Raw genomic sequence first — 18178 nt, forward strand, 5'->3', positions numbered from 1 at the left:
CTTCAAATTATTAAATTATTGAACAAAAATAAATAAATAAATATATTTTAAATATTTCTAACTAAATCCTATTTATTTGTACATACATATTTTCTTACTTCTTTACATGCATATAAAAATGCACTCTCTGTCATTGAATTTCATATTATTTATTTAATATATTTACTCATAAAAAATAAAAATATCAAATCTATATTTTTAGATTGCGTCTAAAAAGAAATTATAGATTTTATTATATAAAATTATAGATAGGTTGAATCAATTGATGTATTCAATGTTTGTATAAATTCAAAATACCTAGTTTCTATGTTTCATATAATTTAATTAAAAGTTAACATTTAGTTGAATATTTATATTAAAATTATCTGCTATTATTTTTTCTAATTTTGATTAACAAATGAAAAGTTGAATCAATTAAATTATAGTTTAATAAATATGTTTAAATTTATTTTATTTTTGAAACGAAATCAGAAATTTATTTGTTTTTTTATGAACAAAAGAAATAGATAATAGATATATCTAAAATATATAAAACAATTTTTATAAATAATTTAAATCAAAAACATTAACAATTTTTAATACTTAAGTATTTTAAATTATTTGCTTTTGAGTTTTTGATTATTTATGACGTTTTAAGAAAGAAAATTTACTTTTGAAAGGAATATTATTGAATATGTAAATATTTTATTTAGCAAGAAAAATAGGAGAAAATAAATTAAAAAGGGTGTTTAAGCTATTAATTTGTAAAAGTAAAAAGTAATATTATTATTAGTTAATTAATTAATTATATAAAATATGTATATAAAGTTATTTAAAGTCCGTATGAGATTTATAGTCAATTATATGAATGGATTTATCAATAATTTTGAAAACATTTATTATATCTTAAGTTTATTTTGTTTGTAATTTATCATTTCTTAAATTTAAATTTATTTTACAACTTTGTTAATTTGAGAGATAGATTTATAATTTATTTATTTATTTACTTATTTGGTAGTTAGTTAGTGGTATTTAATTTTCTTTTGTATGTATTTACTTAATTATTAATTATCTTGTTTTAAATTTCATGATTTGAAATAGTATGTAACATCGAGACTAAAATTATACTTTTAAGTGGTAATAGTTGAAAGCTATTAAAGTGTATTATTCAATTAGAAGATTGTTATTATTTAGATTTTATCTTCTTTTTCTAAGCTTGGAGAAATCAGTAATTAAATTAATTAATTAAATAATTAATTTTTTATTTATGTATTTAAAGAAACATTTATTTGATATTTATAAACTTTTAATTAGTGATTTCAAATATTCTATTTCTGATTAAAAGATGCTAGAATTCTCAATCTTAAGATTACAATTATTATTTAGTTTCTTATTAATTTTACTCTATTGGTATTTATTCAGGTTATTAATCTGAATTTGATCTGGAAGAAGCTGATGAAGAGTCATCTGAAGAAGAATCACTGACATTATCGTTTTAGCTTACAACTGAATTTGCATCTATTTCTGTTTATGAATTGGATTTAACAAATTTGTTATGTTTATGGTCAGATGCAACTCTTGTAGAGCGGTCGTCTTATTAAAGATCTTCTTCAGTAATTCTTAAATCACTGCTTTATGAAGAGTTTGTATTAAGAGTTCTTGCACTTTTGTTGCCATTATTTTAGCTAGGATCTCCTGTTAAGCTATCATTTTTTAACCTTATATTATTAATGAGTTTTTCACTTTGTTGTATTAAATTTTTCTCCTTTCTTAATCTTAGTCTTTCGTTTATGTCCTTCTACTGAGAAGAAATAACATTTTGTTTATGCTATTCTTTGGCTTAAACTTACAATTCCTAAGCTTTAATGAAATTTGCTTTCTCTATATCTGTCTATTTCTATAATTTTATGTGCTCTATATTGTAATGCGCTTTCATCCTATCATGCTTTTTCTATTCAGACAATGTACGGGGTCTGTGGGTTCCCTTATCAAGAGAGGTAATGTGGGTTATTTAACTTTTTTAAGCATTTTCTTTGATTTTACCTTATTCGTATTAATTATCTTTTGCTGTAGACGAACGTTAGACTTAGCTTTATTAAGAGTCTTATTGCTTTTAAGAGTTCATCAAGACACTTAATATGCTGTTTGAAGAAAGTGTGGAGGAAATTTTATCTTCAAAGTAGCATTTTATTGGATCTTAAACAGAATCAAAATATTCAATGCATTTTGTGTACATTTCTATTAACAATGTAATGTCCTATTAAAAAAAATTTCCTTTCTAAATTTTTTTTTCAGTCTCCATTAACTTTAAATAAAATTCACGCGGATGAGGCTTGTTGACAAGTAAGTCATCTTCATTGCTTAATTATGAATTATTTAAATTTTTCTATATGCTGTGATATCCTTCTCTTTCGTTATGAACGAAACTTTTGGATTTGGCATTTTATGCTTGAGAATGAACTATATCATTATTTTTATTGCCATTGAACAATGTTTTGACTCCACGCATAGCGTCAATTTCTTCAGCTAAACTTTATGCCTTTTAAATTTTGTATGAGAAATCCCTTGAGCTATCTGCGTTTTATTGATATTGTCCGTCTTCTCTATATAATTAACTCTAATGAGAATTAGCTACTATTTTATTAAGTAATTATTTTTTTGGGTATTATTATCTTTAATTAGCTGTTTCTAAATACTCTTCTTGCTCTTATTTCGTAGCTCTATCTTAAACACAAAACATTATTTATTAATCTATTAATTATTAAATTAGCAAGCAATCAAATCAGTTTGTATGTATCTACAAATTAATATATATACTTCTTTTTTGTAATTCTTTCTATTTTCGTTAGTCTAATAAAAATCTAATCTATGATCTTAGATGTATCTATATATTTTTATAATATTTTGCTTGCTGTCTCTTTTTGTGGTTATAGTTAATTAAAAATGAAACCTATTTATATATATTTTTAAAGTTCAGATGTATAATAGAAGCACGATTTTCTTAGTGTAAACTCTGAAGTATGTCTTTTACCTTATTGCAATCAAAGCAATATTTTTATTTTTCGATGTTTTATATGGATGAAATTCAAATTTAAACAAATATTAGATGGATTATTTGTAATCTCTATTTATCTTTAACAAAAGATTAAATTTTGTTTTTTTTTATTTTTTTAACTTTTTTTTGATAATTTTTTATCTTAATAATAAAATCTAAACATTCTATTACTTTTTCTTGTACCTCTCTCTGTATCTTTAAATTTCACTTTCTCTGTTTATTTCTATTTTCCATTATTCTAAATATAATTGAGATAGATAGCGTCAATACTAATTTCATAATTTTGTTTATGTTCATTAAATTGTCAAATTTATGATTTAAAAGTAACTCAATCACTCACTCTATTCCTCATTCTTATAAAATGTAACAGCTTAATAGAGTATTTTTTTGCTATTAATTTATTTAAAATTCTTAAAAATATTTAATTTTAAATTATTCGAAAACAAAAATGCAAGTAAACTTTTTATTTACTCATTATTTTGTCTTAAAAATTTTTTACATTCCTCTTACGACGAAATAAATAAAATCAAGCAAAAAAGAATATTTACAACTCTGTGATAATTAAATTAATATAAGGTTTGAGAATTCTCAGTAAATTAGCTCATAGTTGATGAAAATAATTTATTAGAACAAACTACTGTAAGTAATTTATAGCTACTAACACAGTAAAAAGATAGAGCTAATTAATTGAAAGAAATTTTAATTTTATATCAATATCTTTTACTGCTTAAGCCTCAATTGGAAAAAAGGAAAAAATTAAGTCTAAAGATTTCTTAAATAAATTTAATTAATTAATAGAATGAATGAATTGTACTTCCTTTTCTCCTAATTTAAAAAAAATTACATCACAGATTTATGATCATTTTAAGATTCAAATAAAAAATACACTTATTCTTTTACTAAAGGCTTCACCCAATAATTGCTTTAAATAGAACTAATTCTTGTAGACTCTAAATATTAAATAAAAGAGCTAAATTAGCATGTAAACTAAAAAAATACACGTGCTAATTAAATTAAATTAATTTACAAGATAAAAATATTTGTTTACCTCTCATTTTAATAATTTCTATGAACCAGCAAGATAAATCTATTTACATAAAATTCATGGTAATCAAGCAAGCAAATATCTCACTAAATTGTACATACTTGAATCATTAAATAAATGCTATATTTTTAGCTTTATCAGCCTAAATTAATAAATATTCTCTAATGATTTCTTAATATCAACAAAATACATTTCTATATTTTCAATTAATTTTTAATTAAATATTCTAATTTATTTTATTTTTATTGTAGAAACTAAATTAAATGATATTAAAGTTAAACAAAATATTAATTTTATTCTATTAATAAAACATTTATTTACATTTTTATATATTTATATAAATTAAAGTAGTTTTTTCAGTATTAATTAAATTTATGAATCCTCATAAATTAAATAAGACTTAAAATTTTTATTTAAAAAGGTTATTCATTTATTTTTTTTTTATATTTTTTTTGTATTTACATTTAAATTTTTTTTGGATTTAATTGGATTATTTATTTCAAAATATTTTAGTTTTGACACTTTTTAAAAAGATTAATTATATGATAATTAATTTAATTGAATCATTTTTAAATTATGAGTTAAATATTTATTTATTATTTTAAATGTTAGATCAATCTCCTAAAAAAATACTTTTATTTTAACTTTTTACATAAAATATTATTGAGTATAAGAGTCTACTAATTTATTAATATGGAGTGAAAGAATAAATATTTCATTCCTGATCTACCGATCTATTTTATTTTAGAAGGTATATTATAAAATCTGATTAAAGAAAGTCTAATAGAAACTCAATTATTTACGCGGAAAAATTAAATAATTTATATGTTTTTATGAGAAAGTTAGAATTTTTGCTAATTAAAAATAATAAATTTAAATATTATGTCTTGAAAGTAAAAGATAAAGTTTATATCTAAATAATATTTTAAAAATCTTTTCAGATTAATTTCTTCAATTAATTGTAATATATTATTAGTTAATAGCACGCTCTTTCTACTAAAAAGCATTCATTATTTTAATTAAAACAAAAATAATTCATATCTTCAAAATTAATTCAAAGTTGGCTAATAATATTTACAATAAATTTATAGCAAATAGATAACTAAAAAGCAAGCAAGCAAGCGAGAACTATACACCTCACACAATTCACTCATTTAATTTAAAAATAAAAACAAAAAGCAATATAGATTCAAAGCTAGCTTTTAGTATATCAAAAGGAAGAATTTAATTAAGAAACAGCTAACTATCATTAATTAATTCGCAAGTATGGATATTGGATAAGACGAGGCACAACTGGTATTGTAGCATAAAAAAGATTAGTTTAGAGTAGAGATTCGTAAGAAAAAGACAGATAGTTTAATATAGTAGAAAAGATTAAAGCTATTTAATAAGAATTTAACAAATTTAGATAGCTTTTCTGATGCTGACAACAGTAAAAGCGATCAGAATACTACTCAAGATCCTTAGAACAACATTTTAAGTTAACAACAAATTTAACAATAATAAGTGTCTACTTTAGATGTTTAAGTCATTCGTGATATAGAAAGTAGGCTTTTGCAATGTTAGAAAGATAATAATATAGAATAAATGAGATCTATTTTAATTCAGCTCGTTAAAATTGTTGGAACTTACCCATCACCAATAAATTAAATGTTTATGACAAGCTTACCTAAATTTGTAATTTCTATTGTTAATAAGCATGGCCCAGTAAATGATCCTAAATGTAAAAATTATGCTGCTCACATCTTGGCAAATCTCACTGCAGGTACTCCTATGTAGTTGTAAGAACTTTTTTAGCTAGATTTGATTCACATCTTAATAGAGTAAATCCAATCCAAGGATGTAGAGTTAGCAGATCATGTCATTTGGGCTTTTAATAATGTCTTGATTGATAATCATTAACCAGAGAACCTTGTAAGAATATTCTAAGAGCGCCCTTTGATAATTGAAGATTTGTGCTATTATTTCACCACTTCTTGTAATAATCCAAATATCTAGTTTTAGCTTATTAGCTCAGTAATTCTTTCGATTTACTGTCTTTCTAGAATCCATAAAACTACTTAATCATATTATAATTAATTGAGGATTGCTATCCCATATCTAGCAAAATTATTAGATGTCCATCATCCAAAAGAACCAAACACAGTAATAAATAGCATGTCTTCGCTCCCTAATAAAAATAAATCAATGATTTTGAGCAATAATAGCAATTAGAATTAAATGAATTCCGAAAATTGTAAACCAACTAATTTATAAAGCACAAATAGTAATATCTAAAAAAGTGACTAGCAAGTTAAGTAAAAATTTCTCTGTTCTGTAGATTTAAAAATGTGCGCTCTTATAATAACGGATTTAAGTGAAGGTGATCCAAGAGTTATTAGCGATATGCTTAAAATTTAAGTTGATAGAATTATGCTTAGATATTTAGAGTAGGGAATTGATGTTAATGAGCATTTCCTCACCTTTGTAATAAGAACTCTAGCCAACATGTCTAGTGGAAACGAGTTTCAAACTGACTAACTTCTCTAAAAGGATATTTATTCATATCTGAACAGATTTTTGGAACATCCAAAAGAATAGATCAGAAAAGATGTTTGTTGGCTAATAAGCAATTTGTCAGCAGGAAATGCTTCTCAAATAGATGTATTTTTAAATAAGAATATGCTTTAAACTTTGATTCAAAGACTTAACGTAGAGTAGAGCATACATGTAAAAAAAGAGATACTGTTTGCTCTGAGTAACGCAACTGCACAAGCAACAAAAGAACAAATAAATAAAATGGTTTCTAATGGTTTATTGAGAGTTTTTTCAGATAACCTCGACCCCTAGTATGAAACTGAATTGCTTATTGAAATTTTAGAAGGAATAGAAAATGTAATGATGTTAGGTCGTTCTGATGACCTCAATAATAATTAAAATGCATATAGCCATGAATTTGAAGGATCTGGATGTTAAAGAAAAATCCAATATTTATATTACTAAAAATCAGACCAAACAGTAGTTGAAATTTCTGATAGAATACTCCGTTCATATGGAACTAATTGAAAGTTAAAAATCATTTACAATAAAATAAAATAAAAATAATATATAGTGTACAGTCTATTTAGTTTAATTATTTTGTCCACAAATTTTATAAAATCTAATAAGCTTAAGATAAAACAATTAAATTTATTTTTTTTTATCATGATCCTTTATAAATTTTAACATAATAGTTTATTAATTAATACTTGAAGTATTTTTTCTCAAAGTAACAACAAAGCTTTTAATCATATATCAAAAATTTTAATTTGAAAATAAATTTTAATATGTAATTGATGATTTTGCTTCATTATAATTATAAATTTTTCTTAAATTGGAAAAAGAAAAAATAATATTTAAGAAAATTGTCTTTTTAAATAGTTTAAATGAGGTAAAATAAAATTTTTTAATTAAATTAAGTTAAAAAAATATTGCAATTATTTTTATATTAAAAAAATTTAATTATTATTATTGTGGTAAAAATATAATTTACAAATTTGCTAATTAATTTAAGTAAAAAATTTATTTTTATTAAAAAAAATAAAACGCACTTATTATTTATTATTAAACATTGAAAATATAATTTTATCTCATATTATAATTTATTAATATTTTTTTGTTAAATATTTCAATAATAAATTAAAACTTTAAATGTTAATTGAATTTATAAGCCTATTTAAATTTCTTAAAATCTTTATTATTTGAAATATTATCCTTTAAAATACACTAATATAATAAATATTAATCAAGATATTGGTGTTTTATTAAATAATTTATAAGCCCTTATTGCAGTAGAATTTTATTCTGAAGGATAAATTTATTGGTGGTATTCAATTAAATCTTTAGATAAACCATAAATTGCTCCTGCCAACATTCCTGAAATACAACCTACTGTATCAGAATCACCTCCTAAATTAGCAGCTCTACAGACAACTTAACTAAATCTTTCACTATGATAATTTATATGCAAGCTCATAGCTAAGGCATCCATAGAGTAACCTCCTATTCCAGTTGGCGATTTTTCTGATCTTGTAGGAGAATATTTAAAATTGATATCTTTCCAGTTCCAATTTCTGTCTGCTTCACACTAATTGTAATTATTTTTTTAAAGAGAATTTTCTTACATGCTTTTTGCTATAAACAAAACAGATGTTTCTAGCATAAGGTCTTTACATGCTTCCTCACAAGTCAAATCCAAAATTTATTTAGGAGATAGTGCTTTATTTTCTCTAATATTATTTTTTATAAAATAAATATGAATTAGGTCTTAGTAAAATAGTTTACATATTAATTATTTTTGCTATTATATAAGATAATAATTAGCAACACTCGGCAGCTTCTTATCCATCATTAGTAAGCAAACTTTGTTAAAATGCAATTTCAGCAGCTTCTTTGATATTATCATGATATAAAATAGGTATTGGGGAAAGTCTCATTAAAGAACCATTTGAATTTTGATCTCCATAAAATTCTTTAATTCTAGTTTTACTTGGATTTTATACAAAATCTATGAAATTGTTAAAAGTAGTTATGCCTATGCCAAATGAAAACTAATTCCATAATTCATTTTTTACATTTTCTTTTAACTCACTTAACATATATTCTTACTTTCCTTTATTATCTTCTATAAAATACTAACTTTTTCCATTATTATAGCTCTCAAACCACCACAAAACAAATCTGTAACATTTAAATAAAAAATAGTTTGAATTTTATACTTTATTATTTATTCTATAAATTATTTATTTATTATTTACTTACCTATGTCTTATATCTGAGGGTGAGTATTTCAATTAATTGCATAAAAAACTATCAGCTATGCACAAAGCAAGCGAAGTATCGTCAGTATAAAGAGCTCTAGGACTCCTTAAATTGTCGAGGCAATTAAATCCTTTGATAATATCTCTCTTATAGTCTATCGGAAATTAATCTGTTTGGTTGCCTAAAGCATCACCAATTGCAGACCCAACAAATACAGAAATAGCTCTACTTAGTTTTACATCAATGCAGTATGAATTATCACCTTTCATTATCTTATTTACTATTTGTCTATCCTGATCTTCTTTAGGAATTATATCATAATGAAGCAAACTATCAAACTAAGTTTCGAATGTATTATCATCCTTCAATTTTCTAATAGTTTCCGGTATTGTTGGAAATTTTATTTACTCCATTTGTTTGAAACTTTTATTTAAAATTATTAATGTTTTTTTTGTTTGATTAAATAGCAAAGATATTTTTTTGATAAGACTCATTCGATTGATTTAGTATTATTTTTACTTTCTGATAAATTATAAAAATTATATAATAATTCTTATCAATTAAATAAATAAATACATACTATTTTTCTTTCTCTTAAAATTAAATATAAAACAAACTTAATAATAAGAAATAAAAAAAATTATTTTAATTTTGTGGAAAAATTAATTTAATATTTAAAAATGGATATTTTAAAAAGATAAAAAGTATTACTGATTATTTATTTATATATTGATTAATTATTTATTTAGAATTTTATAATTACAAATATATAAGTGAGAGATAGTTATCTAAAATAAATAATATTAGGTTTAAAAAATGAGAAATAATTATATTTTGTTGGTTATAATTTGCCTTAATTATGTTTATACATAAAACTAGGTTCCAACTTATAGCTAGTTTAAAGATTGTCTTTTGTAATGTTAGCATCCTTGCATAGGTTAAGAATGCATTTAAAATTAAGATCATCAATTCATCAGCTGCTACAGCTAATCTGATGAATGTCATAATTGGAATAGCGATTATTTCAATTCTTTAAATACTAAAACACTTGATACATAACTATTTAAATTATGCTTCGATAAATGTTAACCTTAACGTAGCGATTCTATATTCTCTAAGATGTACAATTGCTGGAGAAAATGTGCTTTAGGAGATGAAAAAAAATGAATTAATAAATTTATAATAAAGTTAATAAAGATCAAAATGTAAATTTAAAAATTATTTTTTAGAATTATTTGAGTGATAATAAAATATTATGTATTAAATAAATACTGAATATATTTATTGTTGAATTAATATATATAATTATTTTAAATTTTGTTAACTCATATATCCATATATAATAATTATGAAATATAAGCTCATATAGAAATAAATTAACCTTCTGACTATTGTCTATAATATTACTAACAAGTTAAATAATATCTTGATTCTACTTTATTTATTTTCAATTTTGAAATTTTTCATGTTGAATCAAATATTTCTTCACTTAATAATATTGAAATAAATAAAAGAATTTATTTCATCGAATTTAAAGTATTTTAAAATATTAATATTGTTTAAATTATAATAAATAAAATTTCTTAGAATTTAAATATTTCAATTTATATTTTCTTTTTTGTTATTGATTGATTGAGAATAAGTTTTGGTTTGAATAATAAATACAATTTAATAAATTGATAAGAATCTTTTTTCAAAAAAATAAAATCTAAAAAAAAAAAGATTCCTTTTATAATTAAACCATACAATCTATAATTTTCTATTAGAGGATTATTAAAAAATTAATAAAATTAAGATCTAATTTTAAACCTACTTATCTCCTTTTATATTTGTTCTACCTTTGCTAAGTTCTATTATTCCTCTAACAAATGGCAGTTATAATAATCCAAATCCATAATCATAAGTAATATATATAATTTTATTTAAATATCATGATGATGAAGTTGGAATCATATAACAATTTGTTCTATTCTACTTACCATTTTTCGTTACAATAGTACTAGAAATTCTTAGAATAATTATTAATTTTAAAATAAGGAATAACCAATAAATATAAATAAAATAAAGTATTTATTGTTTATATCGACTATTTATATCACTATCTTAAGTATGGATGTTTTATCAAAAGATTCTATGAAATATTAACATATGGAAATCAAATTTATTGGCTCTAAGCTTTTGATTTGCAGAAGGTTTAAATAAATTAATTTACCCTTCCATATGCAGTTAATCATTAAGAACACCTTTTAAAAAATAACTGAAAATTTTTATTAGAAAAAAGTTATGAAGAGTAAAATAACTTAACAGTGATTAAAGTATCTCTATTCAAGGTAGCATTATTAAATGTAGAAATAAAATTTATCTATCAAAATAATAGTGATTTTTTTAAATTATTGAAATTCGTTAATTAAAAAATAAAAATTCTTGCCTAACGAAATTATTTGAAAAGAATGTTAAATCATTAAAATAAATCAAGGTAATAAAATTCTTTTTGCTTAAGTACTTGAGAAATATTTTTTAAAATTGTTAAAATAAATATATATAAATTTATAATTCTTATTGCAACTAACTAGTAATTCAATAAATATCATAGTTTGTAATAAATTTTTCAATAAATTTATAATTGCGAAAATATTTTTTGATTGTTTTAAATTCACCATAATTTATTTAAATAAAATTTAGTATTAGAGTCAACAATTAACTTTTTGGTTAAAACAAATTTGAAAAACATCTAAATTAGTTTTCTAAATCAAAATAATAAAATGAGTAAAAGAATTGTATTTTGCTTGATTTTTAACAATTATTTTATTTAAAATGAAAACATTTTGCATATAAATAAAATATTAAAAATAAACCATAAATTTATTTATCACTATTTTCTGCACAAACTATATTTATTCATATTTTATATATCTTATAACTGATAATAATTTAAAAATTTTTATGAAAATCAAAAAAATTCTTATTTGTATTGTGTAATAATAAAAAATTTTTTAAAAAGGAAAAATCAATTTTTATTGTTTGTTTATTCTTAAAAATGAATTATTTTATTTTAAAATTTCAGTATTTAATTTTTCTTTTGAAAAATAACAAAAGAATCTAAGTAATATTTCAAAAAATCCTAGAATTTATCTTATAAGAATATCAATTTTTACTTTTTAGAAGATAGAATGTATGCATTGATACTTTATCGTTAGTATTTTTAAAAATAGAATATTTTATCTTCATAATGTAAGCAAAAATATTAATTTTTTTAAATTTCGAGCTTCATATTGTTGTATCGTATATTTACTTAGACAAATAAATAATTAGCTAGCTTTGATGACTTTTATTTAAATATTATTTTAAGTTAGGAATTACTAAGTTTATTTATTAAATTTGCTTCATATTTTATTTGGGAAATTGTAAAGAGTAATAATTAGTTTTTTTGATTTTTAGATAGTAAATAATAATGATGCTTAGAAATTATATATTTTTGAATTAGTTTTTCTACTTAGTTTACATATATATAGATAGTTTAAAAGTTAATCATTTTTAATTTTTCATTTATATATTCAAATTCTTTTTGTTTAAGTATTATTTTCAATTCACATTCAATTAACCAACTCATTGAATCAATTTATCTGTCTGAAAAAAACTTTATAGATAATAGAAAATTTGTTTAAAAATTATTAACTAGCCAAGAGTTTTTTATTATACTAGCTATCTTAAAAATTTTGTAGTCCTTATCGTATTTCAATTGTATATATAAATAGTAAAAATACAAATGATCTTTCATATTCTCAAATCCAAAAATTTATGAAAAATGTTATTTTATTTTTTAATGGCAGGAAAAAGATCTAATTTTTTACAAATACTTCCAAAATATTCAAGAAAATGCTATTTATGGGCTTTTTGTGCGATAGAAATTAACGATTTTATTGATGGTTCAAATCTGAGAGTAAATGAAGCTCTCGTGTTTAAAAAAAATTATCATTTTTATTTTTTTTCATTTACCATCATCATCTTGAAAAAAATATCAATCATTAAAAAATATGTCATAAAATGTAAATTTTAAGAATCACAATCAACAAATTTATTTTTTTTTGAACCAAGCAGCAGATTAAAACATTGTTATAATGATTTTATTGTTTTTATAAAAGTGATTTCCTAACAATATTTAAGTTTGTTAGCGCTTAAACTTGAAGAGTAGGTTTGTTAAAATCGAAAATTAATTGACTATCTATTTTGATTATTGCTAGAAGCTAGCTGAAATTTAAACGAATAAACTGTATTCCTTATTATGAAAGAACTAAATAAATTTTAATGGCATTTAAAGTATTATTTGGTTTTATAAATTACAAGATTTTAAATGTTAACTAGCATAAAGTTAAAATTATATTTTAATTGCATGAATATAAAAAATATAAACTTAAAATATTGATCAGTTAAAGTTAGTTATTTATTTAGATAGTTGGTAAAAAATATACCATATATAGTGAATAAAGTGAGTAAATTTAAAGTAAATTTTATTCTTAGTTCCAATAGTCTTGTAGTTAAGTATGGGGTAGTTAAAGTAAAAGTAGAAAATAAAATATTTTCTATGTCTTTCAATTGGAGTAAGTAAACAAGTATTTATTAATGTATGTAAATTGGTAAGTTGTGTTTAACTAGTGAATGAATGAATAAGTAAGTAAGTGAGCTAGTGAGTGAGTGAGTGAATGAGTTTTTCTTTGTTTTGTTGTTTTAAGAGTAAAAAATTATTGTGAATTTGTTATTTTAGTTAATTTTTAAGAATTTTATTTTGTTATCAATTAATCACTTTATTTAATATTTTTCTTATATAATCAAGTGAGATTAGCATGATTAGTTAGTTGATTTTCGTTCAAAAATTTTTTCATTATTTTATTTATTGAATTACTACGAGTCTTTGGTTTTAAGGATTATAAGCTCTTTCACTTGGAAGTAGAGATCTAAAGTAGCATTGTTAATTATTAATGAGCATTTATTGAAAATCATTAGTTGTAGGAATTAGGCACGCAATTTAGCTTGCAGTATTTGGATTAGAATAATAATTATTTTGATATAAATTATTCATATTTGATCCTTAAAAGATAGTTCCTTAGACTATTCTATTATTATTATTATTATTGAATATTTGATCATTCAATAAAATATTAGATTGATATTGTGGATTCATAAATTAGTTCTTCATAAATAGTTGTTATTACATGCTTTCATATTGTGCTTACTAACAATTATATATATATTATTGGTATTACTATTACTAGTATAATTGTTATTTATTTATTTAATCATCTAACATTATTTGTGGCATATTTATCACCTTTATTTGATTATCGCAAGTAATTTGCCTTATAGGATTGTTGATTGTATTAATTTAGTTCAGATCTATGTTTCCATATACTTATTATTCAAACTTGCTGGCTGAATTATTTTAGCTGATTGTCATTTACTGGGTACGATTAAATTATTAGTTCTAAACTTAAAGAGATGAAATTTAGGGATATTTTTAGTTAAAAGAATGTTATTATTTAAATGGCAACTCATTTGTTAATTTGTTACCACCAGTAGATTAGTAAACTTAGTCAGAATAGTTTTAAGAATTGACTAGTGAAGGGCCTAACTTAAATTCACTGGCTTTTTGAGCTTCTTCTTTAATGTTGCTTTCTAAGAAACTAAAAACCTATCCATTTGTTTAAGGCGAATTCATAAAAGTGGATTCTTCGCTTAGTTTAGAATTCATCATGTTTTTAAATCTTTATTGTGTGCTATATTTTGAATTCTAGGCAGTCAGCTAGTTTTATATATCTGCTATCTACTCTTCTGACTTGAGTATAGTAGTCTAAGATCTTGCTTATTTTTCACCCTTATCATCAAAGTGCTCTGTGTTATACTTATCTCTATTGTTTTACATCTTAGTTTTGAGGTTTAAGTTTTTTATTTAGATAATGTTATTTTGATGATTGTCAAAAGCCTAAAAGTCATTTTTTATTTCGTTTTTAAATGGCGTGAGCAATGAGCCATCATAATAAGAGCGATTTTTGTATATGTCTTCTTCCTATCCCATATTTTGAGAGTAATCACTGCTCTCTAGTTTTAATTTGGGTTGTATTTATTTTTAAATTGATATTTTCACATTTTTCTGATAATCATTATTTTGATAATGTTAGTCATCTGCGGTTGTTTTCGGGTTTTTTAGGAATGAATCAGAAGTAGGTATTAATGAGGAAGATGATAAACTTGGTGATTATTTAATTTTCTTATTAGACTCTCCCTAGTTTTCTTGATTTTCATTAGATAATAGGCTATCTCCTTAAATACCAGCTTCAATACTGCATCTGGGTTTTGATCTCTTCGCTAATTTTTCAAGTGAAAAAGTCTTGTCTTTATTGTGAAAATAAAAAAAATTTAAATAAAATAGAGAATTCATTCAAAAATATGAGTTAATTTTTAATAAATATATATTTTTTTAATGTTTACTGGCTGCGCTTTAACTTTCTAAGGCTTTTGAATTTTCATCTATGGCTTATTACATGTTAATTTCATGTGACTTTAACTGCTAATCTAAATAGCTGATTTTATTTTGATTTTCCTCATTGAATTGATAAATATTTGAATTTTGCTTGTTACCAGATAAATGAGATTCGCCTGAATTTAAATTTTTATCCTTTGTTAATTCCTATTACTTCAAGTTTTTTTATTTGAATTTAGAGCTTGAGTCGCTTACTTCTTTTACAAATTGATTCTAAATTTTACAATCAATATTTTTTTACGCACTATTGGTGATAATTTATTTAATGAAAGCATTATCATTATCATCATCATTGAATTAATAATTTGATTAATCTTGAGTTTTATTTACTTTTTATCGTTTTCTTTATATTTTTTCTTAATTTTCTAAGCAAGTTTATTGCAATTTTTTAGATTATCTTTAATTGTTCATTCTTGCTTTAAAAATTTTTTCATCACTCTGATTTTCATTATTCAAAGTGTGTAATTTTGAGCTTTTCTGACACTTTAACTTTTCACCCATTTATTAGCATGAATTACCACTGCCTTTTTCTTCAATATTATTTTTGTTTGTTTACTTTTTGTGCATATAATTTCTTAATGAAGGAACTGCTTAAACTCTTATTCCTGTATTCATACGCAATTTCTTTCTAAGCTATTTATCCTCCATGATATACTATAATATGGGGAATTAATCTTCAAATAGCTTATGCCAAAAGCAATAGAAATTTTAATATTATGTTTCTCTCTAAATTGTATAATAATGCTAAAGAAGTATCAAAGCACATAAGCGCTGTCTATAAAAAGTGCAGTATTCTAATTAAGGAACATTAGGATTTGGAGAAGGTTTTGAAATAGCTTCAAACAAAATGTTGACGTATTCCTTAGTTTACTAGCTTTATTCTATTTTTTAGCAAAATAAATTCATCAGAACAATATATTTTTTTTGCTTTTCCACCATCTGCTTCTCAGCTAATTCCTTCATTTTACGAAAAACTTCACGTTTATACAAGAGACCCATATGTTAAATTAACAATGGCGATATATAACTCTCTAAATAATAATTCATGAGAGTGGCTTGGAATTATTTGTTAATCTCTTTATGGTCTTTATGCTAGATATCTAGCGTAATTTTCAATGTTTCACGTCCAGTCTCTTCTAATATATCATTAAATACTTAATCATCCCGGAGCAATTAACCCTAGCATTCATAATATGAGCTAGGGAGAGAGCGGTTTTCGCAGAATTCTGTGAAAAGTTGTTATTTAGAAATTAAAGGTGAATTAGTTTTGTGAATAGAATCACATGAAGCATTTTAGGTGTCTTCTCCAAAAATCATCTCTTAAAAATTGTTTTTTAAGAATTTTAATTATATTAGATATCAGAATAGTATGATGCTTTTCAGACAATCTTTGATAAAAAAAGCAACTTAGATTTACCTGCTTGAATTGATTTAATCTGTCAAACAATTGATATCGAATTTAGAAAGTATTTATCGCTTTTCAAAGTTTTTTGTTCTTAAAGACAGAGTTATTTCCAAGTAATTTTAAGTTTAGGTTCTGATATAGCAAGATATAGTTTTCTTCAAGTTTTATTACAAAACCTCTTTTTTTGTTTATTTTGATGTTTATTTACAAATTTCGACAATATAATTTTGCTTTTCAATTCATTTAATTCCTTTCAAAACAGATGTATATGTTTTTATAAACAAATATTCAACTGCTTAGACTTTTAAAATTCTAACCATATCAAACACATAAAATTACTTTTTATTGATTGCTTTCTATATTTAAGTTTAGTTGAGTTTGTAAGTTCTGAATTTTCCTTAAAAAGTAATTCAAATATAAGAAGTTTCCTTTCCAAAAAAAGTAATATAATCTATTTCAAGTAAAAGTTGACTCATAATTTTACATCTATACAGATTACATTAATTTAGGTAACTAAATACATTAATTATTCTGATTAGTCTACCCATCTAATTTATTATTAAATTTTTTATAAACAGTGATGCAAACATGTTTTATAATTATCTTACTTCCCTTCAATAAAGAAGCACTCAATAGAGAATAACATTAACAACGATTTGGCAAATAATTTATAGCTATTACTTTTTGTGACATACTTAATTTATTGATATAAATCGATACAAGAAAATAAATTTGATAGATTTGAATTTTTCTTCATTAAAAAGAATATTAAAAATGTATTCTTATAATCAAGTTTACTTTCTTTATTTGATGTATTTTTGAATATGAATTCTCAATTTCCCTCAGGTTTGATGAATTTCATAATGTGAAAAAAAAAAATTAACCTTCTACTAACTTTTTAATTTATTGATAAAATCAAAAATAAAGTAAAGTAATAAAATATTGTAAGATATTTTCTAAGCTTTTATCTGCCTGATTAAAAAAGATAAAACACACAATACAAGACAATACAAAAAAAATCGTAAGAAATCAAAATAAAATCATTCATCTCATAAGTTAATTAAATATTTTTAATCATTGCTTACTTCCAAATATTTATTTTATGGTGAAATATTATGAAATGAACATTACTACTTAATTATTGCAACATTATGATAGAATATAGAGTTTGTTAATTAAAAAAAATGCGTTAAGCGAATAGCTAACTACTTTTAACCTTTTAATTTGATTTGGGAACTACTCAAGCTAAAAAATTAGTATCAAAACTTACTATTTATTTATTAATTTATTTTCATTAAAGTATTTTTTAATTGTTTCCTGCTTGTTAATTAAAGAAAAAGTGTGTATATATATATCTATTTTTAAGATACAGTAATCTGA

The 18178-nt window shown here is 22.2% G+C and overlaps 6 protein-coding genes across 6 annotated transcripts; 4 read left to right on the forward strand and 2 right to left on the reverse strand. All coding sequences in view use genetic code 6, as the record gives it.

Moving 5' to 3' along the window:
• Nucleotides 1–1844: 1844 nt before the first annotated feature.
• On the forward strand, nt 1845–2309 carry TTHERM_000621199 (transmembrane protein, putative; the record flags this gene model as incomplete). Its single annotated transcript, XM_012798095.1, has 1 exon — nt 1845–2309. The coding sequence occupies one exon, from the start codon at nt 1845–1847 to the stop codon at nt 2307–2309; it is 465 nt and encodes a 154-aa protein (XP_012653549.1).
• A 3036-nt stretch (nt 2310–5345) lies between these two features.
• TTHERM_00621200 (armadillo/beta-catenin repeat protein) lies at nt 5346–7124 on the forward strand (the record flags this gene model as incomplete). The annotated part of the gene is made up of 1 exon (XM_001017945.3): nt 5346–7124. One exon carries the CDS (start codon nt 5346–5348, stop codon nt 7122–7124), a length of 1779 nt encoding a protein of 592 aa, XP_001017945.1.
• Nucleotides 7125–7599: 475 nt separating this feature from the next.
• Nucleotides 7600–9366, reverse strand: TTHERM_00621210 (ADP-ribosylglycohydrolase). Its single transcript, XM_001017946.3, has 3 exons — nt 8859–9366; nt 8382–8777; nt 7600–8326 (listed from the first exon to the last, which is right to left on the reverse strand). Exons 1-3 carry the CDS (start codon nt 9350–9352, stop codon nt 7843–7845), a joined length of 1374 nt encoding a protein of 457 aa, XP_001017946.2. The 5' UTR covers nt 9353–9366; the 3' UTR covers nt 7600–7842.
• Nucleotides 9367–9674: 308 nt separating this feature from the next.
• TTHERM_000621228 (hypothetical protein) lies at nt 9675–10025 on the forward strand (the record flags this gene model as incomplete). The annotated part of the gene is made up of 1 exon (XM_012798096.1): nt 9675–10025. One exon carries the CDS (start codon nt 9675–9677, stop codon nt 10023–10025), a length of 351 nt encoding a protein of 116 aa, XP_012653550.1.
• A 3138-nt stretch (nt 10026–13163) lies between these two features.
• TTHERM_000621229 (hypothetical protein) lies at nt 13164–13514 on the forward strand (the record flags this gene model as incomplete). Its single annotated transcript, XM_012798097.1, has 1 exon — nt 13164–13514. The coding sequence occupies one exon, from the start codon at nt 13164–13166 to the stop codon at nt 13512–13514; it is 351 nt and encodes a 116-aa protein (XP_012653551.1).
• A 220-nt stretch (nt 13515–13734) lies between these two features.
• TTHERM_00621230 (hypothetical protein) lies at nt 13735–16710 on the reverse strand (the record flags this gene model as incomplete). Its single annotated transcript, XM_001017948.3, has 2 exons — nt 13735–15245; nt 15342–16710. 2 exons carry the CDS (start codon nt 16708–16710, stop codon nt 13735–13737), a joined length of 2880 nt encoding a protein of 959 aa, XP_001017948.1.
• Nucleotides 16711–18178: the final 1468 nt, after the last annotated feature.

Source organism: Tetrahymena thermophila (assembly GCF_000189635.1).
Source record: "Tetrahymena thermophila SB210 genomic scaffold scf_8254605, whole genome shotgun sequence".
NCBI classification, from domain to species: Eukaryota; Ciliophora; class Oligohymenophorea; order Hymenostomatida; family Tetrahymenidae; genus Tetrahymena; species Tetrahymena thermophila.